The sequence below is a fragment of the Fusarium tjaetaba genome (genome assembly GCF_013396195.1).
Source record: "Fusarium tjaetaba strain NRRL 66243 chromosome Unknown NRRL66243_c0000170, whole genome shotgun sequence".
Taxonomy (NCBI): domain Eukaryota; kingdom Fungi; phylum Ascomycota; class Sordariomycetes; order Hypocreales; family Nectriaceae; genus Fusarium; species Fusarium tjaetaba.
The window spans coordinates 19,714-44,346 of record NW_023501366.1 but is presented as its reverse complement, the minus strand read 5'-3'; the positions used below and the strand labels follow the sequence as shown (position 1 = coordinate 44,346).

Below are 24,633 nucleotides of genomic sequence, written 5' to 3'. Positions count from 1 at the left end.
ATCTTGAATTCGCGTGACGTCTTTCTCACCCACTCACTCGTCAATTGAGCGCACAATGGCTTCACGAGTGGTGCTCTCGCGGGTCAGTAATACTTCGTAGCCCTAGATAAGCTCCTTCATGCTAATTGATCTGTATAGCGCTCCCTGGCACCGCTGGCGGCCATGGCCCTCGGCGGCATGGCACTGGCTCCGGCTACTGTTTTCGCCGAAGGACCCAGCGACCTCAAGGTTTGTCATGGAGCATCAATGGACTTGAATAACTTCCTAACAGCCCTATAGAGAAAACCCATCTACGACGATTACGATATCCCGACAGCAAATCCCGCACCTGTAACACCACCACCCGTTGCTGCGACACCCGTTGAGCCAGTCGACGATGAGGAGAGGCATCACTCGCCTACTCCTACTGAGCGGCTGGCCGTCCATATTGGTAGAGGTCGCCTGGCTCTGTACAAGTACGCAGTAGCTGCTGAGAACAAGGTCAACGAGACCATGGATTCAGCCTTCAATCTCGAGCAATCTTTCACCAGTACCATCGCTTCACTGGCTCCCTCCCGTGAAAGCGGCGAGCAACTTATGCCCGGTGCCATTTACGTTCTGGTCGCTGCTATGGCCGGTAGCATCATTACTCGCAATCGCAGCATTATCCTCCGCGCTTCGCTCCCCCTCGCCCTGGGTATCGGCGCTGGCTGGACCGTTCTCCCTGTCACCATGCGCAACATCTCCGACCTGACCTGGAAGTACGAGCAGAGGTTCCCTGTTATCGCCGAGTCTCACATCCGACTGCGCGAGAGTATCGTCAACAGCGTCAGCTTTGCCAAGGCACATAGCCAGGTCGGTGTCCGTTATGTCGACGAAAAAGTGACAGATGCACGAGAGGCTGTTGAGGGCTGGGTCCAGAAGGGCAAATAAAGGATTTCAAAAAGCGAGATGAAATGAGATGTACTATTAAATAGAGTCTTTAAAAACTGTCCATTTGTATCATTGGCCGGTCCTTAGCGCCAGCTACAAATATCTGTATGTATTTTGAATAGGCTGGGCTTCCTTTCCTATTTTATTCATGAAAAAGAAACCATTCCTTGCCACCGTTTCTCTACTATTCCTTCATGATCTAATGATGCTGTAGCTTTCTATGTGCTCTGTTCCCAGGCTATGGTACACTGAGCCTGTGTCCTTAACTCCAAGTAATGCGAACCCAAAGGTTTCTAACTCAACCGTACGCCCCTTATCATTCCCTAACCTTTGTACCGTTTAACTGACCCTTTTCCTAAACAGCCGTTGCAACTGGTGCGGGTTCAGATGTCTTCACCTGCTTCACGGGTCTGTTATCAGACATTCTCCGCTTGCGCTTCTGTTCATTTTCTCTTTCTGACTTCACCGGCAGTGAATCAGCCTGTGCATTGGCCCTCTTCGCGGCCTTCTTTGCGGCCTTCTCGGCAGCTTTCCCCTGCAGAGGCTGATCCAGCCCGCGCTTGCTATCTATAATGCGAGCGGACTCGAGGTGTTTTCCAAGGGACAGCGCCTCGCAGAGGCTCTTATAATTCTTGGACTGGTTCATTGGTTGGTAAGATTTTGACCTTCCAGGGACCATGTTTGAGAGCAGGAACTTGGTGTTGCCGAACCGGTTGTCAACATCGATCGCAGTCTTCACATAATGATCGACAACTTCTTCCCAGGATGCCAGTCCGCCATCTGCTGCACTCCTGAAGCAGCTTGGGTTCTTTTCAGCCGCGACTGCAATCATCGCGCCGTCCGCACCGAACTCTTTGGCGAGCTGGAGACCTTGGTCCCTATTCTCAACGTCGCCGTTCATCAAGCAGGCAACACCATACTCATGGCAGACTTCTGCAATCATACGTAGCTGCCCTCTAATAGCCCGCTCTCTGGGTCTCATAGGTGTCGTCCGGCAATGGATGGTTAGTCCTGTAATGCCTGTCGCACAAAGACGGCGAACGAGTGCCTCTGTTTCCGCTGCGGTGTCGAGGAGTCTGATCTTAACGCTGATTCCAATCTCAAATTCAGGGGTAATATTCTTAACGAGAGCTTCAAGAATAGCGCATAGTTTATCTGGAGTCTTGAGAAGAGCGGCACCCATCCCTCCGCTAGTGCTGAAGGGCTTTGGGCAACCAGCGTTGACATCGATGCCGGCAACATCTGCGGCCACCAGCCTAGCGGCTGCTACTGCACGATCGGGATCTGATGTACCGATTTGGAAGATAAGTTTGTCTTTTTCAACCTCTGGCAGCATTCTGTAGATAATGCTCTCCTTGGCATCCGGAGGAGGGTCCTTCTGGCCATGGGATGAGAGACGATACCACTCTATCGTTTTTGAGTCTTCATCAAATCGACGAGAAGTTCCAATCATAGAGTAATCCACAGTTTCAGGACCTGTGGGTTGAAGTTAGAAAATGATATCTTGACATATTTTTGCTATGCCTCTCACCCCAGACGAGATCCGCGCCATACTTGAGAGCCAAAAGTCTTGATGGAAGCTCTCCTGAGCGAACCATGGGCGCAAGGACAACCTTGCCACGGTAATCTACACCCCGTCGGGGAATGGGTACTCGCTTGACTTCTGTAGCCATGGTTCGTCGAATTATCTGCGTGAGCATGCCTGGTTGGCAACTGTTTACATCCTTCTGCCACTTGGGACAGTGACTAGGTAGCCTGTATAAATTCTTCGCAGAATCCGAATGGAGGCGATTGTTGTTAGTCATCAATAAGATTTTTTTATGGATAAGATCAACATAGGTAGGTAGCCTGCCTAGGGGAGGAAATAAAACTTGGGACCTTAAACCTAACTGATAAAAAGACTTAGGTAACTTAGTATAAATTTAGGGTGAGTTAAGGATACCTTTTGTAGAGTTTATTTTATCACCCTAAAGCTAGGTCTTGTGTTTTCTTGCTCCTAAAGGCCGGCCTGTCCCTGACGTAGATAGCTTAACCTAAACCTAGGGCTGATGAGAACGATATTCCAAATAACAAGAGGCCTTGGCAGACTGAAACATGTGATGCCTACCTATGTTATTGAGACATGCAGATGTTAGATATTGCCGTATTCAGCCGTGATCACGAGGCAATGTTGTAACAGTACAAGGAATTTGATATGTGTGTCCATCAGATTTATCTGGACGGTGGACGTGGCATGCGAGGTCACGCATTCAGATTTATCTTTCTAAGTATTTTATATGAGTTTAGTATAAAGAAAGCTTTATTAACTTTAATAAAGATATTTATGACTCTCTCTCTCTGTCAACTCTCACACACACGCCTGGACACAAACCTCACGGCCGATTCTGATAGCTCGAGAGTGCCACTGGCAACCGTGCCTCAGAGAGACGAATTATCATATTTGTGGTTGCTACCTAGGTCTTAGATCAGACTCCACCGAGCTGGAATTGCATATTTGCATTCATACCAACCATTGCTTGATCATCCTACATTATCGCGGTCTCATTGAGAAATGTATTGGCAATGCAAGATCACTTCAGGCGCCATGCCATCGAAACATGCACTGTGACAGGGAGCATGGAGCACACTCCTGCTGGACATGTAAGCTTTGTGGACACAGACTGCCTACAATACGAGGTCTAAAAAGAGAACCGCCTCGGCTCGTAGTGACGCTTATTAGAGAGCTGCTATTTATTGTCGCGGAGAATTTGCGAAGCTAGCGACATACGAGAACTGCATGCGAACAAGCTAAGACTACGTATGGAGAGGAAATAAGTGAGCGGCTGGGACACGAATTGAATCAATACGATATTGCCATGGCTCCTATTCACTTCACGATCTTACATACGTATTATGCCTTGAATCGCGAGTCGATTGTACTTGAAACACAACCATAAATTCCCTAACTGTTAACAAGATCAACTCACATAGTACGCCAGTGCATACATACGTGTCCCTCAGCTGGTGACCTAAGGTGCCTACGAAGGTCCCATCGTACCATAAAGTCTTGAGAAGCGATCAGAACTTGAGGAAGAAACGGATATGTTTCGTACACAGCAGAGGGGCCTCCAAGGGCCCAGCTCCACGTTCCATTCAAGCACCAGCCTGAGATGCTAACGTTAGTACAGCACTAGCCTCTATGTAGTAGTCTCTCCAAGTATGTACGGAGTACTTGCTGTAAGGATTTGATTCAGAGCCTTCAAGACTTTCCTGAGCTAAGCTAACTAGTACAGACAGGATCCGATTTGAGGGACTTGATGAGGAGAAACATCGAGGGGTGGATAAGAATGTTCCCCAAGACGAAATAACAGTGAGATATTCCGATAAGGGAAGGGAGACATCGGGAGAGTTGCGACATATCTAGGTAGTCAAGCTTTAGTGGGTAAATGCAACTCCATTACGGAGTACTGTATACCAGACATTGGACGTTCCGATGTTCTGGACGGTGGAATAACGGGCTACGGCCGTAGCCGATAGTTTGAGGGGACGTGTGTGTTTCAGCCCGGCACTCACAAGCCACCATTCTGCACCTATCCCTAGAGGTTTAGGGGTTTCGATCCTTTGAACTCTTGGACCACAGGCGGACAAAGCCCTATTCGTCCTTCAGACACGAGGGATGCTACCGAATCGGGAAGCGCTGCGAGGGCAGATCTGCTACGCATTGGAATCTTCACAAGGGAAACGGTCTCGTCATCACTCTCGGCACAACAATGAACAGCTTGCGCAACCACAGGCCGATCTGCCACTAACACGGTCGACACCAAGAGCCTAATGAGTGTGAGTGGAGGCTGATGAGTCTGGAGTGGATGGGGAAATCGAATTAAGGGTCTCGTTCTGCACCTTCACAATCTCCAGCATCCAGGATGATAGCATGATGAGAGCCATTACTTGTACTTTATTCGTATGTTGCTAGTAAATGCATCGAGGTGCCCAAGCTTCGTCATTGTAAGCATCTTGTTCATTATGCGGTGCGGACGGAGTACACGGCAAAGATTGACCGGAGCTTGACACTATCGAAGTACTATCTTGCCCTACAGCTTTGGAGAGAGAATATCTCAACGGCCTATATAGGTAGGTACGTATACCTTAGTACCTATTAGCCCAACGTTGGCGATCTCCAGACTTAACGTTTGCGAAGCGCGTTAAATAACTCGTGTGCCACAATTATCGTGTTGATGTGTTGATGATGATGAATGTTCGCTATGGATCTTGATTTGGTTGTTGCCAGGTAACTTGGTCCTTGACTTGGCCGGGCCCAACCAGGGACCACTCACTTGCTGCCCTTTGATGTTGATCCCTGTGACTCTGAAACTCCCCTGGATCATCGCTCATGGGGACTTCAGTAAGTCAGGCACACATACCCGGCCTGTCACAAATTCACCTCCCCTCTCTTTTCTGACCTCATCTTTCTATTCCCCCTCTGATCTATTCCATCCTCTACAGTAATTACTCTGTCTTTAGTATTTGGTAATGAGGCGGCATCGTTAGAGCCTCCTCACGTCACTGTCGTCCATATCGACGACCATCTGTATTGGAGTTATCCAATCAGCCACATCGCTTCCTCATCCACTTCGTTATATGCAATTCGCCCTATACGACAGAGGAGCCGCTCGCCAGACCAACAAGTACCTTACGAGGAAATAAGGTAGGGACCTAGGTAGGGAAGAAAAGACCCTTTCTTGGCACATTCTCCCTCTACCATTCATCCTTGCTTAGCCCATCCCTGCTGGTGCTCTCCCCTGCCCGCAACTGGAGCCTGAGTTGGTGCCCTGGCGACAAAGGAGAATTGCCTGTGCACTTGACTTGAGCTGTAGCGTAGCGTAGAACAGCGCAGCGCAAACGCAGTAAGTACACACGGTCCCGGGAGTCTGCCCAACGTTCTGCTGTATGTAACATTCGAGCCCAGAGGGTGGTTGTACATTACACACACGTACAAAGATTGGATTGGCCATTGTGTGTCTGATCTCTACGAATCTGGTGCACTTCCTTTTTCTTCCTTTCCCACCTACCTAGTTAATCTTCTCGGTTCTTGTTCGATCTGGAGGCCTGCATCGAAGCAGCACACGACGCCTCACCTCCATCTTCCCCGCCATATCTACACCACCCGCCGCCATTGCCAACAGCTAGGTACCTTACCTTAGCTCACTTGCACCTCAACTCCGCCCACGATTGGATTGCTTATCGCAGATATCCCCTAACTCTCGACGGCCCCTTTGTCAGACTCGCCACAAAGAACTCATCAACGATACCGCCCATCCTGCTTTGACCTTTGGCCGACCGTCAAGCGCCACATAGAACCGCCCGCCTACATCCCCACATGTCCGACAGTTGATCCTCGTGTCGCCAGAAACAAGCCTGCCTCATTGGACGACTCCACTATCTCTACTGCTCCGGTACTGTCCTGTAATCGTTCCAGCAGAGGTGACGGCGACCAGGAACCACGTCTCTCCGTTTCTGCAAAGACATAGGCGTTCTGTGCTTACTATCCTCAACTCAACTCTCAGTTTCTCCTCTTTGGGTCAATGCCGGTGTGCTGAACCTTTCGCTTCCCTTCCGCATTATATCCCCCATGGAGAACGACATACCTACCATCCAGATCCCTGATGGGCGATCTTCGAGGAGAGACCGCCTTATGGGCAAGCTGTTTGGTGCCAAAGACCGCAAAGGCGAAGAAGCGCGGTCCGCTGCCAATGTCGAATCATTCCTCCACAGCTCCTCAGACAACCTAACAATCACAAACCCTCCCCCGCCTCCCCCGCCGTCGTCGCTTCCAAAGCTGGCCAAGCTCGATACCACATCAATCTCTCGTTATCCTCAAGCTTTAGGACTTAATCATGCAGCCCAGCAAAACCGTCCTCTCGTCGCAGGTCGACCTGATACTACAAAGTCACCGAGACGAAGCCCACGGCCCAACAAGAAAGGTCTGACCGTGAGGTTTGATGATACTGCCCCCGAAATAATTGGCGAAGGAGGTGATGAGTCCGAGATACCAACTCAAGAGATCTCGAAGCGCAGAGTAGCCCGCCCCAAACAACCGCCGCAAGTATCACAACCACCACAACCTCCTGCTCACCGCAGAGCCCCAATGCCACCGGGACGACCCCCTCCTCCTGATTCCGCTGCTTCAGGCTCACCCGTAGACGATTTCCGACCAAAGCCTTTGTCTCGAACACAAACAGGCTTCTCGTCAATTTACACTCCCGATTCCGACGAAGAGTCTGAGGCTGGACTTAACCGTAATTCTAAATCAGACGAGCTGGTCTCACCTGTATCTGCGCAGCAGCACTCACTTAGCCCAGGAAGACCAATAGGCGCGAGGTTTTTGGGTCCAGCAGCAAGACAAGATGAGAATAGGAGGTCATATATTGAGATTCATTCTGCGCAGCAGCGAGAGGCAGAAGGCAGGGCCTTCGCTGAAGCTGCTCGGGTAGCCAGTGCCACCTCTGCATCCTCACACAACTGGGACGATCCCCATTCCGCCACGCCTCTTTCGTCTTCTCCAGTTGAATCACGAAGACGAGGGCCTCCATCCCCCGAAGCTCAAGTCTCGAAACCGAGCCTTGAGTATAGCCCCGCAGCTTCTCTCCATTCCAACTCATCTTCGTATTCTCCTCCCGCACCCCCAGCTGCAGTTCCAGCCTCTGCCCCTAGCTTATCTGGATCACCGTCTGGGGCTCAGGCTCCAGCTCCCACTGCGGTTTCTGCGACCTCTACTCCAACCTCAGAAGTCAACCAATTGTCAAGGCAACCGAGTATCGCACCGCAGCGTGCTCCTCCCATGATGGCTTCTAGAGCATTGTCTGTAAGAGTCGCTGATGGTACTTCTGCGGCTGCTGAGCAAGCCCTTGAGACATTCACCTCCAGGACAAGCCATCTTTTTGAGCTCTTTCGCCTCCATGCGGAATCCGTGAAGCCTCTGTCGACCTGTTCATTGATTGATTTTGGCCGTGGCGCACTATGGTGGTTTCTCAAAGGTCGCATGGGTTTGGAGGTCGCAATCAGGGAAAGGCCCAATTCTCCTCAGGGCCAGATGCAAAACGACAGGGATCGCCAGCAGGCATATGCTAATTTGGCCAAAGCATTCTGGCTTTGCGAGCTTGTAATTCCAGAAATTGCACAAGCGCAGGGGATTGAAATTGATCCCGAAGTCGACGACGTGAGCACGAGTCTGGTCTCAGCGCTTAAGAAGCTGGCCATGTCTATGAAACGTAACGGCTTCTTGCCCCCTGAAGATGCATTTCTACCACAGAGCATAGACAAGTCAATATGGGTTGAGTACCCACCTCTGAGCCAAGACATGATTGCTCTTCTTTCTGGCAACTGGGCTTCGGGTCTCACAGCGATGACAAGCCCGATGTCTAAGTTGAGGCTTCTTGATTCTCTCCCCGTGGGCGATACTACCGATAACTTTAACTATGGCAGAGTGCCAGCTGATGCCTATCTTATGGAACAAGGCCATGAAGACCAAAAACTTTACTTTCCGTGTTTGCTCTCAATGGTTCGCCCGCAGAAGTCCACCGGGCTTGTTTTCATCCTCGCCAGCCAGAACGGCCACGTGCAGCTTGTTATTCAAGAGAACAAGAACATTGGTCCAATCTGGGACGATGTGCGATGGCGAAAGGAAACATGCACCGTCGACATTCGATTACGACGTGGCTTCATGTTGACCATTCAACTCGTTCAGCAAGATTTCAGAACACTGTGGAACATGTACGATTTCGGAAGCAAAGTCAACAACTCCCTTTTCCCACGAAGTGATGAGAGTATGGTATTCAGGTCAACATTGCGGTCGTTCCAGGTCATGGATGCAGACCCCAACTATCGTCAATTCCCCAAGGAGCCAACGCCATATTGTGAGATCTCGCTTTTTGAGAAGCTTTACAAGGAGAACGGCCCGGCAGCCACTCGTACATGGCACCTTGGTTTCCGAATCGCGGTGGTGACTGGACCAAAGACAAGGACACTGAGTGGTGTTCAGCACGTCTATTCCCCAGCTCAACCTGTCCAGTTCGGATTCTTTCGCGGTGATGGCGATGCTCCGTCTTTGGCTATCAAGTATGAGAATGGCAAATCCAAGGGCCGCATGGTGATGGTGTTCAGTGATGACAAGGCAAGAATCAAGTTTCACTCGATTCTCACCGGAACAGCTCTGGATCATGACGAGAAGATTTACTCAGACGTGCCACTCAAGAACTTCTCTGTGGCTCAAAGTCTCCGCGAGCCGCTGGGTATGGCTCCATTCAGTCGCATGCCTTGGAAGGCCGTGAGAGTGGTCAATGATGAGTATGGCGGAGAGATGCCCCCGACAGTATTGGCCGATCACCTCAAAGTTGTAATAGACTACCAGAATGGTAATGTTGCTGATCGCATCAACGTGGCACCTGGGGAGTTACGTGTTAGGCTGGAAGTGAGCAACGCTAAAGTCTTTCGAGTTCTTCGGCAACCACAAAAAGACATGACTATCTCGGTATCTGAGGCGCAGGTGCCGAAAGAGCTTCCCAGGAACATGTCTGATGCATTGCAGCTGCTGCGACACAACCAAACGATCCGAACGTTCGAGTTCAATAACTTGAAGGACCTGCATGATTTCCAATATGCAATGACAGGATTCGAGGTGATCTTCGATGCCCTTGCAGTCACATTTGCGATCCAGCGACGTCGTATGGTTGTACCAATTCACAAAAAATGGGAAGCAGGATACACCCGAATCCAGGTTATTCGACAGGAAGACAAACAGTTGCAGCTACTGGCCTTCTTTGAGGATTTCCATCATGGCCACTGCATGAACTTCCTGTTGAAGGGGACCGACGTTTATGAAAGTGTACAGCGAAGTAGCAAATGTGGTATTAAGTTTGTTGACGCCAAGTTCCCTCTACCACGACTACCGGCAGACAAAGACGGTGACTACGACGACATGGCTTTTGTCTGCCTTGACCTACCAGATTTACCAGGCGAGCATGATGACATTTCGATTTTGTTTGAGAACGAGTCAGGTCAGTGAATAGAGTGAACAATAACTTGGATAATGCTGACAATGAACAGACCGAGACGCGCTGGCACAGTGCTTACCGGCACCAATCAAAGGTTCAAAAAAGAAGTGAATCGTCATTGAAGAGCATGGCAGTGAGATGCATGCGTCCCTGAGATCGAATAAAAGGCCTGGATGAGATTCTTTATACCCAGAACGGAACTGTCAATGAGTAAGGAATATCGCGGTAGCTCGATTGCCGCTAGGAAGACAAATCGGAGGTCCGGGGTACCACAGGAGTCCGAAACCCGTACCTGATTGAACAGCTAGAGCAACGGGTCGAATTAGATCGGTACTCCCGGACGACGGAGACATTGAGAAGCCGAAATCGCGAGAACGAAAGGAGTTGGACTTGTATATGGGCTATATTTGAAATAAAGCCCCAAGCAAATCTGGAATGATTGATGGGTTGGCTCGAACACGATAATACCTCAGTTTGATCTGGTCGGAAGAGCCGGCCTCGGCGAATCATCACCCAAAGCAAGCGGAATTGCTTCCATTTTGTTCTATTTTATTTTTTAGGTGGGAATGTTCTATCATATCATTGAATACCAAGAGGAGAGGGAGTCAGAACCGGAGGTAGATAGACCACTCTACGAGTAGATGTATCGTCCATTATGGCTTGGATGGTACCGAGAAATAGAGCAACCGAGAGCAGGTCATAGGTACTCTTATGGACTGGTAGACAAGCAGTCAGTCGCTAGAGACAACAATATTAAAATACTGTCGGTGAATTATGCTGCACCGTTAGGAGACTTTTAATTACTGCATCCGCCCAAGCCCGGAGGAGCCTCAGCCTTAAGAAGAAAGGGTCTAGAGGGACCCGGGCCGAGTGGGGCCGAAGCTTGATAGCTACCGTCATGATTGGGCCAGGCGTTTCGTATCATTACAATACGAGCGAGCATACGGAGTACCTAAGGCAAGGTTAGTAGGTGAGGTAGCTTGGAGTATCAGGCTGTTGACTGGATTCGTTTATACATTAGTACCTACCTTACTATGTACGTAGTCTTGACATGTGAGATGGTAGCCATTTGGCTATTTAATTAATCGCTCACCCACTTATACGGTGAGGCGCTGATTTATACGTAACCTACGAGCAATTTATTATTAACGGACGTCGTTCTGAACATTCTTTGGGTCGGTAGATAGGTACTTGTTAGATCTCCCTCCAGTGTAGCGTGGATGATATCATTCACTGTAGTACAGTCAGCACTGATTCGATTGCGTGAAGTTCTCGCGGGGCTGGAATGGTCGGGCGGTGTGTGTGAGCTCATGGCTCTGACGTAGGTAGTTCAAGCTAGGTAGGTAAGCCAAGCTCCCTGTTAGCTCCAGTGAGGTTCAGCTTGTGACACCAGAATGTTCATCAACTCGACTCCTATGCTACAATCTTTTACGACAGGCACTAGGTAGTTAAGAGGGGAAATACTCATATAGACCCTACCTACGGATACACGGGTAGGGAATTATACATCCTAAACAAATAGACCTCATGAAAGATTCCATTGGGGACATGTTTACTCTTCAGGGTTATTCCTTGGCAGTCAGGGCAGACATCAGCCCCCCACTTCCTGGTCAACGCAAAGACAATCCTTCTCCATCGCGGGGCAGATCTGACGGATTGCCTGATTGATTCATGGAAATGATTGGATCTTTATTATAGGTAGGTATCCGTAGTATGTAGGCACCTACGGGAGTCTTTATTCTCGATGCCTGCAGGCTGCTCAAATGGTTGATACCGCCACTTGCCATCACCAGGCACCTCCACTACCTAGGTAACTACCTACCTAGGTGCCTACGCCTACGCCTACCTACCTACGTGATGCTAATCTGCCTTGGAAGGTTGTTCAGAAACGTGATCCTTTCTTTCAGTGCCCATCCTCCCCTGGCGTCACTCTGGTCATCTCAAGACCGTTTTTGTCAATACCGGGCCATCCGTTCCGTCATTGCCATAGCTACCTACCTTACCTACTTGCCCAGATATCTAATCTTTGGTGACTGACTGCCTCGTCTTTCCTCCATATCCTTTTCTCTCCATCCAGTCCAGTCCAATCCAATTCAATACCAACCCGCTCAAACTCCATAGCAATTATTCTCACTTCATCACCTCCATTCAACCACCGCTCGCAAACGATATCGCTATTTCTCAAGCTCCACTTGAGCTCTATGACTGTTGTGACTTCCTGTCTACCTAACTACATCATATAAAGGCCCCCGCACCCTGCCCAACAAAGCTCGATTTGCGCCTCTGATAAAGGACTGTGGTCCCGTACGTTGTTCATCTGGTTGTGTCCCATACCGACATTCTTTGAGAGCCTTAGCAAACGAAATCGTTCGCAAACCAACGTCCCTACCTAGGCAGCAGCCTGTCGCAGCAAGAAACAATGGTCATGGGTCTTGTCTCTCATGGACGCCGCAGGACCGGCAGCACCGCCAGTGAGTTTGCCTATCCTCTTTCTCGTCCTATAAAGAACCGGAACCTCTTGTGACGGCTTCAATGCGCAATCGACTCCGGGGAATCTTACCCCCGCTACACTGAATTTGCGTTGGTGTCTCCCTTGTTCAAGACGTCACCCAGACGCTGCAGTGCCGGCATCCATAGTTCTTGGTAGCTTGGAGCTCTAGTGAAGGGCACGCCCCCCTCTGCTCTGTTCTGTTCTGTTCTCTATTCGGTTCAAGCGCTCTCTCACCCACATCCTTTCACATTGGATCCCCACTCAGCAAATCCGAATCCTCCGTCCCTGTCCCTATCCCTGACCTTCTAGTTATTGATCGAGTCCTGTTCTTGCCCCTCCCAAATCTGCACCCCTCCAAAATCCCTATATTTTTCTTGGGAAAAAAAAATATTCTTTTTTCTTTCTTCTTGGCCGCTGAAGAGTCGCTATGTTGACAAACTGGTTCTCGCAACCTGCAGGCACTCGCTCCTCTACCGATGACCCTCGTGGTCCCGACGCTGAGGATGACACCCTAGTGATGGAGCCCGATCAGGGCAATGGTGAGCCCCTCCTTCGTTGCAGGTTGCGTCGACTTTCGCAGTAACGGTGCGATTGCGACTCAAACCGACCGCCTCAGCCTTTCGACCTTGGACTGACCATCGTGATGTATTCAAGTCCTCTCCCATATCATCTCTCAACTGCGACCCGGGGCCGATCTGAGTCGTGTCGTTCTTCCCACCTTCATTCTCGAACCCCGCAGTATGCTCGAGCGCATCACGAAGTGAAATCCCCTGTCTAAGTCATGAAAACCAGAGGTTAACTTGTTGGCTGCAGCTTCATGTGCCACCCCGAAATGCTCCTTCAGATTCCATCCATAGACGACCCCGTCGAGCGCTTTGTATCCGTAGTCAAGTTCTACCTCAGTGGTTGGCATATTCGTCCTCCGTGAGTTTTTACCCGTTGTTGATGATGTCAATGCGCCTGTTACTGACAATCTGTAGAGGCGTCAAGAAACCCCTGAACCCTATCCTGGGTGAGATATTCACCTGCTACTGGGATTTTGAGGATGGAAAGCGCGCATATTACATCTCTGAACAGACTTCCCACCACCCACCCAAGTCGAGTTACTTCTACATGGCCCCAGACCACCATATTCGTATTGACGGAACTCTTAAGCCTCGGAGTCGTTTCCTGGGAAATTCTGCCGCCAGTCTGATGGAGGGCATTGCATTTCTGAGTTTGCTGAACCGCGGAAAGGACGCTGCAAAGGGGGAGCAATAGTATGTTGGCCCAACGCACTCAACTCCTGCATTGCTATGTGGCTCTGCAGCTCATTTCCCCTCGTATATACTCTAACAGGATGCAGTATTCTCACCCAACCCAACATGTATGCCCGAGGCATTCTGTTTGGCAAAATGAAGTACGAGCTTGGCGATCATAGCTTTGTCCGATGCCCCGAACTCGACCTGGTTGCTGATGTCGACTTCAAAACAAAAGGCTGGGTCGGCGGTACTTATAATGCCATTGGCGGAGTGATCAAGCGGGAGAGCACTGGCGAGGTCTTGTTCGAGCTCTCTGGCCTCTGGAGCGAGGAGATGTACATCAAAGACATGACGGTTGGTACGCTTATTTACAAGACAGGCTCATTTTTAGCTGATATTATTAGACTGGCCACCGAGAGATGTTCTTCAACGCTCTGAGATCGAAGCCCTCGCCACCAACTGTGCGACCAATCGAGGAGCAAGAGGAACGAGAGTCTCAGCGGCTGTGGGACAAGACGGCTAGAGCTGTCAAGGACCGCAACCATGAACTTGCCACAGACGAGAAGACCAAGATCGAAGACCGACAACGTGAAGAAGCTGCCCAACGAGCACAGGAAAACATCGAGTGGCACCCACGACTTTTCAGGAGAGTCCAAGGTGGTCCCGGTGGATTAGAAGAAGGCGAAGAAGATCTGGAATGGGTCATTAACGCCAATATGTAAGTGCTGGCACATTAACGTAGTTGGCATTTCACTAACGCGTATCAAGTGACCACGCTGCGACGCCCGAGAAGCAAGCCGAGCAAATTATGGCAATCTATCCCATCATCAAAGGACAAAAGTCGAACCAACGAAACGTCATCCCACCGCACAGCCCTTCTGCCAAGCCTGCGCAAACAGCATCAGCTCAACCGGTAGAAAATCATATTGACGATAACCTGATCAACTTTGACGAGATACCTCCGCCTGCTAAGCCGGATCAGACCCCCGCTGCTGAACAAGGAACAAAACAATCTGAGATCCAAGGCTTGCTCAGCTCCACGGGAAAGAAAGCCGATGGACCGCTGATTGACTTCACAAACGACCTGAAAAAGGATCTACCGTCTGCCACACAACAATAAAACGCGATGAGGAAATGAACAGTGGTTATCTCTTAGATATGGGACGAGGCAGTGAGGACTGACTTTGCCTTGGAACAGTTGGACTAAGACGGAAGCAGGGGACAGGCAGGCTACATCAACATCGGCGCGCATCGGGATTAGTTATACACGGAGTTTTGCATTCTCCGTGGGTTTACAAAGAGTCAGAAGGGTTTCAACACCGGCCTCCGCCAGGTGACTACTGCAATATACTTTTTGAGATGTATTTGATGAAGGGAGGGGTATCCGTAATGGTTGAATCGCCCAAGAATCCTTACATAAAAACTATTAGAACAAATCCCCAGCCCCTATAACGCCGTGACCGTGCCATCCGTATTGCATTTCTTCCCATCCAAGGCCCTTTACCACTCAGTACGAGTACGCAAGCCGCTAGTAGCGACGTCTTGCGGGTTCAGGTGTAGGTGAGCGAGACGCGCTCTTCTCATCGCGGCCACGCTCCTTTAGCCACTTCTTTGTGCTCAAAGTCAGATCGCGATCGAGTTCTTCGCTAGGGTTCTTTCTGTGAATGAAGTTGCAGAAGCCTCCTCGAACGCAACCTTCTCCAGAGTTAAGTCGGCAACAAGCCTCGCGGAAGTCGGTGACAGGGCTTAATTCGCAGTATATCGGGCGCGCGGCATACCATCGACTGTTGAGCTCATCGCAAGCCTTCTGGGCTGACTCTTCGTACTTGAAGCGGGCGTAGACGTTGCCAATCAAGTCTATTCAAAGTTAGCGTCGAAAAACTACAGAGAGCTTGGGCAAGAGGACGACTTACGATCATTGTTGTTGTCGCAAACAACAAGCTCCTCCAGTTCGCCGTATTTGCAAAGCTCACACCAGATATCCTCGTAGAAGGCATCGAAGTGGTTCTGCAGTTGAGACGGATTCATTCGATTTTTAGGATCGTAAGCCGGGTTCTGGTAGAGGTTGGGCATCAGGATCGTCTGGCTGTAGGAAGGCTTGACGTGTTTTCGCGAGCAGCGATCGCCATGACGGCAAGCACCGATTTTCTGCATAAGCGCGGACAGAGTCAGTAATCTTGGACTTGCAACTGAGACGCGTTTCAGGGACTTACGAAGTAGAAAGAGCAGTTGACCTTGTCAAGTTCTGTACCGAAGATTGAGGCAAGAAAATTGGCCATTGTTGCGGTTCTGGTGGACAATAGACAAATGAGGCGACAGCAAGTTGATGAAGGCTTGGAAAGGATTGGAGATCGAATAGGTATGGAAATCAATTGGAGGCGTCGAAGATGCTTGTCGAGGTACGTACCTTCTCACGTGCGGTGGAAGACTCCAGCCTTCCATCCATTCTGTGGCTTGATAAGCCTGCGGTGCTCGCCACAGATTTACAAGCACCTGACTAAAAGCTAGCGCCATTCTTCTGACAGGGTTGTTCAATACCCTTCCAAGCCTTCTCATCAGCCTGAGACGCAAGCCTCTCCTGAAGAGCTCCGAGAGGCTAAAGTCCAAGTTTTAGTGTGGAGAGCTTCCCCAAACAGTTTCTGGCAATTGGTTTAATTTCGACAGGGTCTTTGTTTGGGACCTTCGTTAAGGTTAAGGGGACGAAACGCAATCGCAGCCAAAGGGACCTCCTGCTCCTGTACTCTCAACCATACGACATAACTCACACATGAAACATATACAACTGTTCTGTTGATATGCATCACCAGGCAATGATAGCAATATTATAAGGTCTTTGTTGTCCCCCGTCTCTGTTTGTTTACCCAAAGGACCAATACCTCGACCATGGATCAAGCAGACATCCCCGCGCTGCTGGCGCGAATGGCGAGTGATGAAGATGCTTCGCGCAAGATGGCAGTATTTAAACTGCAAAACTCGATTAATGATCCAGCATTTGCCGACGTTTTCATATCCTCGGGCGGCCTAGTCGTCCTCCGCCGACTCATCATGACATCTGCTGGCAACACCCTCGCATACTCTCTTCAGAGTCTCACCCGATTGTTGGAAGTTGATATGGGATGGGATGTCTTTGAGGGCCCAACCGCAAGCGATCTCGTCGAGCGTGTCGTCGAATTGATCGTTACAAACCCTCTGGTCAACATCCTCAGAGGAGCCATGTCCATCTTGGTCGCACTTGTTGGTCATTCCCAGTCTACCAACCAAAGTGATGCCGCGAACCGAACACCAGGAACCTTTGGCTTCCGCGCCCTGAAACCCGCCGTGGCTGTGCACCCGAACTTCTTCGAGCTGGTTATACAGCAGCTGCAGAGCGCAGATCATGCCCTGTGTGCCAATGCACTGATGTTGATCAATGCCCTGATCCGAGACGCCGTATCGGGCGAGAGTGCAGCAAATGGTGGAAAGGCCAACGCAGGTTCAGGAGAGGATTGGGCCAAGTTCATCAAGCGGCTACAAGACTTGGGGCTTATCAAGGCGGTTCACAGGCTCATGCAGAGTTCTGCGCTTCAGGACCTGGCACATCCCATGCTGGAGTTTCAAACGCTGACCAAAATTCTATTGAGAAAATGGCGCGAAGTCGATGTTGATCTTGAGCGACCGGAGCACCGAAGGGCTCTCAAGGGACTGCATCTGGCGAGTGCACCGGATCGAGCTCACGTAAACGGACATTCCCCCGGACAAGAGTCGCACGAGGCTCCAGGGAAGAAGGGCAGCAGGCGTCACAATCCCGAAAAGTGGAGGAGACTAGGTTTCGAGACAGAGAGTCCTGCACAGGAATTCGATATGACTGGCTTCTTGGGTATGATGGACCTGACCGACTATGTTCGCAGAAATGAGGATGGATTTCAGAAGCTGCTGCTCGAACAGGCAGGGAGGCCTACACCTGAGCGCTGTCCCGTGGCCAGGGCCAGTTTCGCTGTGACGATGATACTGTACGACCACTTCGACGTGGACAAGACGGATCTGGATGATGTTAGGGGCTACCAGTTATTGGAGGCCAAAGATCACGACAGATTATTCAGGCCTCTGCTGCTCCAGTGGTCTCGGCTACACACTGCCGGCTTGTACACTTTTTTCCGTGTCTGGAAACTCACTGGCGCGGAACAGGGTGACTTTGAAAAGGTGGTCGAGCTGGTTAGAATTCTGATCGACTGCGTCGTCGGAGGAGCTACAAGGACCAAGGATGTGGCCGAGGTGGAAGAAGAGATGCAGGAGTACGACGTACCGCGACTGCGGGAGCAGCAAATGGGTCTGTTGGAAATGTCGTTTGAGAGCACATGGGGTCAGCACCTACAACAGGTGAGAGAAGAGCTGAAACAAGAGGCTCTGCAATTCGTCAAGGAGCAGCGAATTCGATGCCTTCTACAAGGATCTTGGTTCTCAAAGCCGACGCCTAAGCGTGACAATGGCGCAGTGAAGCACAGACTATTCACACCTACCCCTTGGCGATATGCAAAACTCTCTCATAACCGACGGTATCTACACTACGCCGACTTCGAGGAAAAGACAATAACGGCGCCCAGCTTGGATTCATTGGGTGAAAAGGTTGATCTCAGTACTATCAGCTCTGTTGTATCCAATGTTTCGGCGCCCAACGAAGACACCCGGAGCACCATGAGTGGTTTTATGGGCAAGGATGCAACTCCCAAGACAACAACCAAGATCACCGTCTACAGTTTCGTCAACGCAACGGAGGCGGCAAGGGGAACGGACAGCAAGGAGCAGCCCATATTTACTTTGTGGCCACTGAGCCACAGCCTGGCCTCGGAATGGCTGGACGGACTCTTGATGCTACTGAACCAAGCACCTATAACCGCGGAGACCAACAAGCTTGTGAATCTGGTGAGCGAGTATGGGCTCAAAATCCGACTATTGAATGTCCGAATGGACACAGCATTTGACGGCCCGGAGCCCGGAGCTGGAGTGATACCGAGCCGGGATGGTCTTGATGAGGATTACTTTTTCGAGGTGTGAGCGCTTAAGGTGGTTGAACGTGTTTTTTCTCTCTTTTGTCATGTTCGTTTGTGTTTGGCGATTCATAAATATACCCCATATCGTTGCGCGGCAAGGCCAATAGAGACAGGCATAGCGAGCGTTGTTTGGACAAGCTCAATGCAGCTGGAAGAAGAACATATCAGATATAAGTGAGGCATTAACTTTGGGCATGTTGCCGAATAATTCATGCCTTATCATGATTATAGCATAGCATCCGCATGGCTCATTACTTAGTTTACATATATCCTAAAATATGATATCTTGACATATGGCCTATGTAAAAGGTACGAAATCGGCATATTATTTGATGGCATATGCTGATTTTGATCTTGTCGTAAAGTTTGCTACTTTTTATTATGGCCTCAGTTCGGAAGGAAAAGGATCTCATCTTGATTCTCATCTCAGATGGCGGTCACTCATGCAACGGTGATCAGTTCAGCTGTCGTGGAGGGGAGGGGTTGAATGGCCGAACTACCTTACTAATGTAGAACGGTTCGGCTTCAGGCCGATTCGGAGACAAGCCAAGGAAGCGGTCCGGGGGTACGGGGGTCGGCAATGGATTGATGGGCCCTGCTCCGTACATTGCTAGGAGCAAGTCCAGGACTCCAGATGAAGGATCTGACAAGGACTGGGAGGCTAGGTGTCAGTACTCCGTACATGGGGCTCTAGGCTAGGTACCTAGGTAGGTTGTAACTTGCAGGAATTACTAGTTCTCACAGGATTGGTTTTTTTTCTCTCTCTCTCTCTTTCGTTGTGATATATCGACTTACAAGCATGCCAAACACCTCAAAGTTAGTCTCAATCTTTCGATCAACATTGGATTGCTAGGACGGTACATAGGTAATACATGGAAAAGTAAGGTAGAAGTGGCTTGGGCAACTCGGAACGGTTTCCAATGGAGCTTCGAGGTTGGAGTGGCAGAGTGGCATGCATTGGGTGGATCTACAGATAGATCGTGGATCATGATGGTTGGATCGTGTAACGATACAATGGAGAGAGATCCAATTCTGCGGAAGTGGGCTGGTCTGACTGATACCAGTACATATGGCCTGAGTTGTATTGCATCCATACAAGTATGGTATCCATCTGTAAAACCTGGGTACCTAGGTACCCCCTCTCAAAGGCTGTGTTACTTTCTACACTCAAATGATTGGGATACTCGTCTAATAATAAAGTACTAGATAATAATAATGTGAAAAAGTTGACAACAATCTAGACCAACTTGCCAGAAAACTTAGTCTAGGTACTACCTAGGTAGTTGGGTAGGTTAGTAGTTTCTTCTCATCCGGAGGAACAACGAGAAAGATGCTGAGGCACACATCAGTAGCGGTGACGCCTCGCCTTCCACTTGGCTTGCTGCAACTGGTGTCGCGTGCATAAGCGTGAGGCCCCTCTCTGCTCTACTCTGCTCTGCATTTGCGTTGTTTGGAGAGGACAGTCAGTAGCCGGAAGAAAAAAAAAGTTACAACCCGGTTTTTAGCTGTACGAGCTACAAGCAAGCAAGCTCCCGTAATGGCCAAGTCCCCATCCGATCCCAGCGGAAGAGGAAAGAAGAGAAGGTTGCGGTGTGCAATTCGATCCAATGCTGATCGTGTCGTGCGTGATTGGGCTCTTTTGTTTGTTTATTTTTATTCCTGGATATTTCAAGGTAAGGTATCAACCTAAAAGTGAAGCAAGAAAAATGCGGAGCTACCTAGTACCTAGGTATAGCAAGTAGGTAAGGTAAGGTAGCCTTTGTATTTAGTTTTCTTCTTCCCTCGTCTTTCCTCTCCCTTTCTCTCCTTCTTCTCTTCTAGGTCAGTCATTGATATGGCCCTTCTCCAGTAAAACCTCATCTGTTTGGGTTGGAGAGGAGAAGACGACAAGAGTTGTGCTCAAATATACTCGTCGAGCCTCTCTCTCTCTCTGTCTTTCGGAAGGGAGAGGCATTGTTGCGGGCTGCCAGCCCAGTTTGAAACTGGCTGGAGATCAACAACCTTTACTGGTTCATCTCCCTGACCGAATATTTCGTACATATCGAATTCCTTCCATCACCGCCTCATCCTTCACCTTCACCTTCACCTTTGGGGCAGATCCCATTCCGAGGTACGTACCTTTTTTGAGATATCCCTTCCATCAGTTCCATGTGGAGATCAGCCAGTTCTGGCCCTGAAGCGAGGAAGTCCAAGCTGACAGGAGACGCGTCCCTCTAGCAAATCACGTCTCGGAGAAAAAAAGAGTTGTCCCCTAAAAAAGACAGCCAATCTTGTCGGTAATCTGGACAGTACCAGTTTATCACTGGATGTGCATAGGTACTCTGTACAGAACAACAAATTACCTACCTCCTTACCTATAAACTACCCCTTCTCCCAACATCGCAGTGCAATTAATCTTGCAACATTCCGTTCATTCTTGGACTCCAAGCCTTTTCGAATTCGCTGCTAAGAAAACTGGAAAACTGCGTCTCGGTATGTTTACCCCCTTTTTACCCAGATACCATAGTTATCCTTTTCGTCAGTTTGTGGCTTCTCCTTTGATTAGAGCCTGCGCCTCGTATCCCATCCCCTTAACATGTGTTATTTCTTTCTGCCAACTTGTCCTCAACTTTTCTCTGCTGCCTGAACCCGCATTCATTATCACTTTTCGTTGCGCTAACTTCTGATTTCTTCACTCAGCTCCTCACCAGAGGATCCATTCTTTCACATTGAACACGCAATTGCCTTTCGTCACTCGTCCGGATCAATAATTCTGTTGCCTACACTCCGAGGCCATAAAAGCATCCATCCACTCGATTCACTAGGCTGTCTATACTCTTTCCACGCCAACAACATCAACCCCTTTCTACGAGAGTTCACTGCACGAACCAGCCATCATGTCTCGCATTCAGATCCCTCTCGACGTTATCACGTCCCGCCTCAACTTCGGCGATCGCTTCCAGGGCCTTCGATCTGGACCCCTCAGCGGACGCTTCTCCAACTTGAGACCCGTTGGCGAGTTTCTCGACTTCAAGCGTCTCTCTAAGCCTGCCAACTTTGTCGAGATGCAGTCGCGCGTCAACTACAACTTGAGCCACTATTCCAGCAACTATGCTGTTATCTTTGTTATGCTGAGCATTTATGCCCTGCTCACAAACTGGTTGCTGCTCTTCGACATCATCCTTGTAGTTGTCGGCATGTGGTTCATTGGCAAGCTCGATGGCCATGATCTCGAGATTGGCACTTTCCGTGCTTCTTGCTCGCAGCTTTATACTGCACTCGTTTGCGTCGCCGTTCCCCTGGGTCTGATTGCTTCACCTTTCACTACCCTGCTCTGGCTCATTGGCGCATCTGGCGTGACCATCCTCGGTCACGCTGCATTTTTGGACAAGCCCATCGATGAGGCTTTTTCCGGGGAGGCGGTCTAGGTGGTCGGCCGCAATCTCCCGAATTCGCGCCCCAATGGGGAAGACCATCGAGGCGCAGTCGGAGGAGAACAGACGGGGACTCTGCGTCTCGCGGACGTCAAGGAAGAGACGTTCGCGTGGAGGAGTTGGATTCAGATGAGGATGCACGAGGTGTTGGTGCCAGCTCAGGCACCCGCTTTGCTAGCGATTCTCTTCGGTTTACGGGAATAGATTTGGGTAATCGCGAACGGGGCTTGGTACGAAGGGGTGATTATCAGGATTCGGAGGACTCGGAGGATGACAGTGAGAGCAGTGAGGATGAGGAGTTTGAACAGTATCTTGCTGAACTGGCTGTTCGCGATCGGGAGGAAGCACTGGTCCAGTCGGCAATGCACAGAATCGAGCGTGCAAAGGCCAAAGGAAGAACAGATGTTGATCTCAACGAGGAAGAAATGGGTGCCCTGGAGCGACGACGAAAGAGAGACGAGGCAGCGAAGAAGAAGAGCGGCAAGAAGCGTAAAGACCAGCGAGTCGCTGTGCCTCTCACCCAGCTGGAGCCGTCATCGCGCAAAAAGAAAGCACCCCCAGTCTCTAGTCAACCACGCACACAGTCGCGAGCCCGGCAATCTTCTTCTAACAGCAACCTTGCCGAGGATCAAGACCGTCCGTCGCGACCTTCTATGGGCTATTTCCCACCGCCAGCGACAGCCGGCCGACCACGCTCAGGGACCTCGTCGCAAAGACCTCAAAGTCGAGTGAGGGCCCCTTCTAATAGCCGTCAGCCTTCTGATAGCTCAGTGATTGTTCGTCGGGGTAGGAACTCGAGTCAAGCTCCCCTCGATCCCTTCCAGTTCCAGGTTCCAGGCGCCCAGGCCTCTAGTCCAGCTGGGTCATGGAGACAGTTCTCAGGGGCTCAGCGTTCATCACGGGGATCTCGTCAAATCAACGGGTCAAGCGAGGAAGAGAGCGAGAGCGAGGATGAGTCTGATGAGGAAAGAGAAGCATCAGTAGAGACGACATCTAGTGACGATGTTGGCAGTGGAGCTCAGATTGTCGTTGAGGAATCATCTCCTGAGCCTTCTAGGCCCGAGCCAGTCAGGAGAAATCCGCCTCGTACTTCTGCTTCATCATCCACGTCCAAGCGAAAGCCTGCGGCGAATGGTGGGCGAAGGAAAAAGTAAAGAGTTATAATGCTAGACTAAAGGAGAAAATTATCCCCCTGTTCTAGAAAGTCCACGTCTTTATTCAGTATTTGTAGACTACCTATCAATTAGTTTTGCCGGGCTAAGGTATGTCCATCTCTTAAATCTTCGTTGTTGAACATGGGCAAGGTCACGACATTGTGTAAAAAGGCATTTTCACATGAAAGGGGTCGTTAGAAACGAAGATTGAGCCACGCTGCCCCAGCCACTGGCCTAGGTAGTCCGGAGCCAGGGGCCTAGTACCTTAGTACCCAGGTCTAGTCCTTACGTGGGCTAGCCTCTCAGGTACCTAAGGTTGGGCAGTCCTTTCCCAGGCCAGACAAGTACCCACGGGGTCCCAGGAGAGCATCCCTCGGCTCTGGCCGACCTAGGTACCTTACCCCTGTAATAAGTCGCCAGCTGGGCATGCCGAGGGGAGTCCAGCTCAACAGCTAGGTTACCTTAAACGTGACGAAATAAGTCACGACCCCAGACCAGGGCAGCTGTAAATTCGTCCGCATCCCCAACTCCGACTCCGACTCTGGCTCCAACTCCATCTTCAAGTATCTCACCCAAACCCTTTGGACTCATAACGTGTATAAACTACTCGCCTGGCCCCTGATATCGCATTCAGCCAAAGCAATGCCACCGTCATCATCAAACTCAGCCGCTGCGTCGCGAAGCGCAAGTCGACGACTGATAAAGGAGCTGGATACATGGAGCACAGAGCAAAAGGAAGAGAAGGGCATCGAACGTCTTGGGCCAGTCAACGAGGGTGACTTGATGGAGTGGGAGGCCGTCATCAATGGACGAGATATAGGCCACGGCTACGATGGTCAGCTCAACTTTTGATCTTGCCATCCTCACCTACTAACATCTTGCAGAGGGGCGCTGGCTCATCAATATTTCTATCCCATCGACTTACCCCCTCGCACCACCAAAGATGACGTTCGTCACGCCCATTGTTCACCCGAATATTGCCCTACAAACTGGCGAGATCTGCCTCGACCTGCTCAAGGACGCATGGACACCTGCGTATAGTGTCTTGGAGTGTGTTCGAGCCGTGCGCATGTTGCTGGGCTGCCCTGAGACTGATAGCCCACTTAACGTCGATGTTGCGGCCCTGTTACGCTCCGGCGATGTGCTTGGTACGAGGAAGCTAGTCGAGTTTTGGTGTCGGGATTCTGATGGGCGATATGAGGGGCCTTGAAATGTTGGCTACTTGTGGAGTTTGCACCGGTTGAAGATGGTGGGCGCGCTTGAATTTAAGGGGTGCGTTATGGAGTTTTGATTCGTATGAGAAGTTCATTGATATACCTAGGTAGGTGGTAGGAAGTTGGATGCCAGATTGGGTTTACGGATGTTG

General features: G+C 50.2%; 7 protein-coding genes across 7 annotated transcripts; 5 read left to right on the top strand and 2 right to left on the bottom strand.

Moving 5' to 3' along the window:
* Positions 1-55: 55 nt before the first annotated feature.
* Positions 56-912, top strand: FTJAE_8116 (uncharacterized protein; the record flags this gene model as incomplete). Its single annotated transcript, XM_037354899.1, has 3 exons — positions 56-82; positions 139-228; positions 280-912. The coding sequence occupies 3 exons, from the start codon at positions 56-58 to the stop codon at positions 910-912; spliced, it is 750 nt and encodes a 249-aa protein (XP_037204816.1).
* A 355-nt stretch (positions 913-1,267) lies between these two features.
* Positions 1,268-2,585, bottom strand: FTJAE_8115 (tRNA-dihydrouridine synthase 2; the record flags this gene model as incomplete). Its single annotated transcript, XM_037354898.1, has 2 exons — positions 1,268-2,388; positions 2,444-2,585. The coding sequence occupies 2 exons, from the start codon at positions 2,583-2,585 to the stop codon at positions 1,268-1,270; spliced, it is 1,263 nt and encodes a 420-aa protein (XP_037204815.1).
* Positions 2,586-6,520: 3,935 nt separating this feature from the next.
* FTJAE_8114 (uncharacterized protein) lies at positions 6,521-10,052 on the top strand (the record flags this gene model as incomplete). Its single annotated transcript, XM_037354897.1, has 2 exons — positions 6,521-9,944; positions 9,994-10,052. 2 exons carry the CDS (start codon positions 6,521-6,523, stop codon positions 10,050-10,052), a joined length of 3,483 nt encoding a protein of 1,160 aa, XP_037204814.1.
* Positions 10,053-12,859: 2,807 nt separating this feature from the next.
* Positions 12,860-14,793, top strand: FTJAE_8113 (oxysterol-binding protein; the record flags this gene model as incomplete). Its single annotated transcript, XM_037354896.1, has 7 exons — positions 12,860-12,971; positions 13,087-13,192; positions 13,246-13,356; positions 13,413-13,691; positions 13,778-14,027; positions 14,078-14,391; positions 14,442-14,793. 7 exons carry the CDS (start codon positions 12,860-12,862, stop codon positions 14,791-14,793), a joined length of 1,524 nt encoding a protein of 507 aa, XP_037204813.1.
* Positions 14,794-15,201: 408 nt separating this feature from the next.
* On the bottom strand, positions 15,202-15,952 carry FTJAE_8112 (splicing factor U2AF 23 kDa subunit; the record flags this gene model as incomplete). The annotated part of the gene is made up of 3 exons (XM_037354895.1): positions 15,202-15,530; positions 15,587-15,821; positions 15,887-15,952. The coding sequence occupies 3 exons, from the start codon at positions 15,950-15,952 to the stop codon at positions 15,202-15,204; spliced, it is 630 nt and encodes a 209-aa protein (XP_037204812.1).
* Positions 15,953-16,556: 604 nt separating this feature from the next.
* FTJAE_8111 (ELMO2) lies at positions 16,557-18,704 on the top strand (the record flags this gene model as incomplete). The annotated part of the gene is made up of 1 exon (XM_037354894.1): positions 16,557-18,704. The coding sequence occupies one exon, from the start codon at positions 16,557-16,559 to the stop codon at positions 18,702-18,704; it is 2,148 nt and encodes a 715-aa protein (XP_037204811.1).
* A 2,872-nt stretch (positions 18,705-21,576) lies between these two features.
* Positions 21,577-24,477, top strand: FTJAE_8110 (COPII vesicles Yip3; the record flags this gene model as incomplete). Its single annotated transcript, XM_037354893.1, has 4 exons — positions 21,577-22,048; positions 22,099-23,247; positions 23,761-24,102; positions 24,152-24,477. The coding sequence occupies 4 exons, from the start codon at positions 21,577-21,579 to the stop codon at positions 24,475-24,477; spliced, it is 2,289 nt and encodes a 762-aa protein (XP_037204810.1).
* Positions 24,478-24,633: the final 156 nt, after the last annotated feature.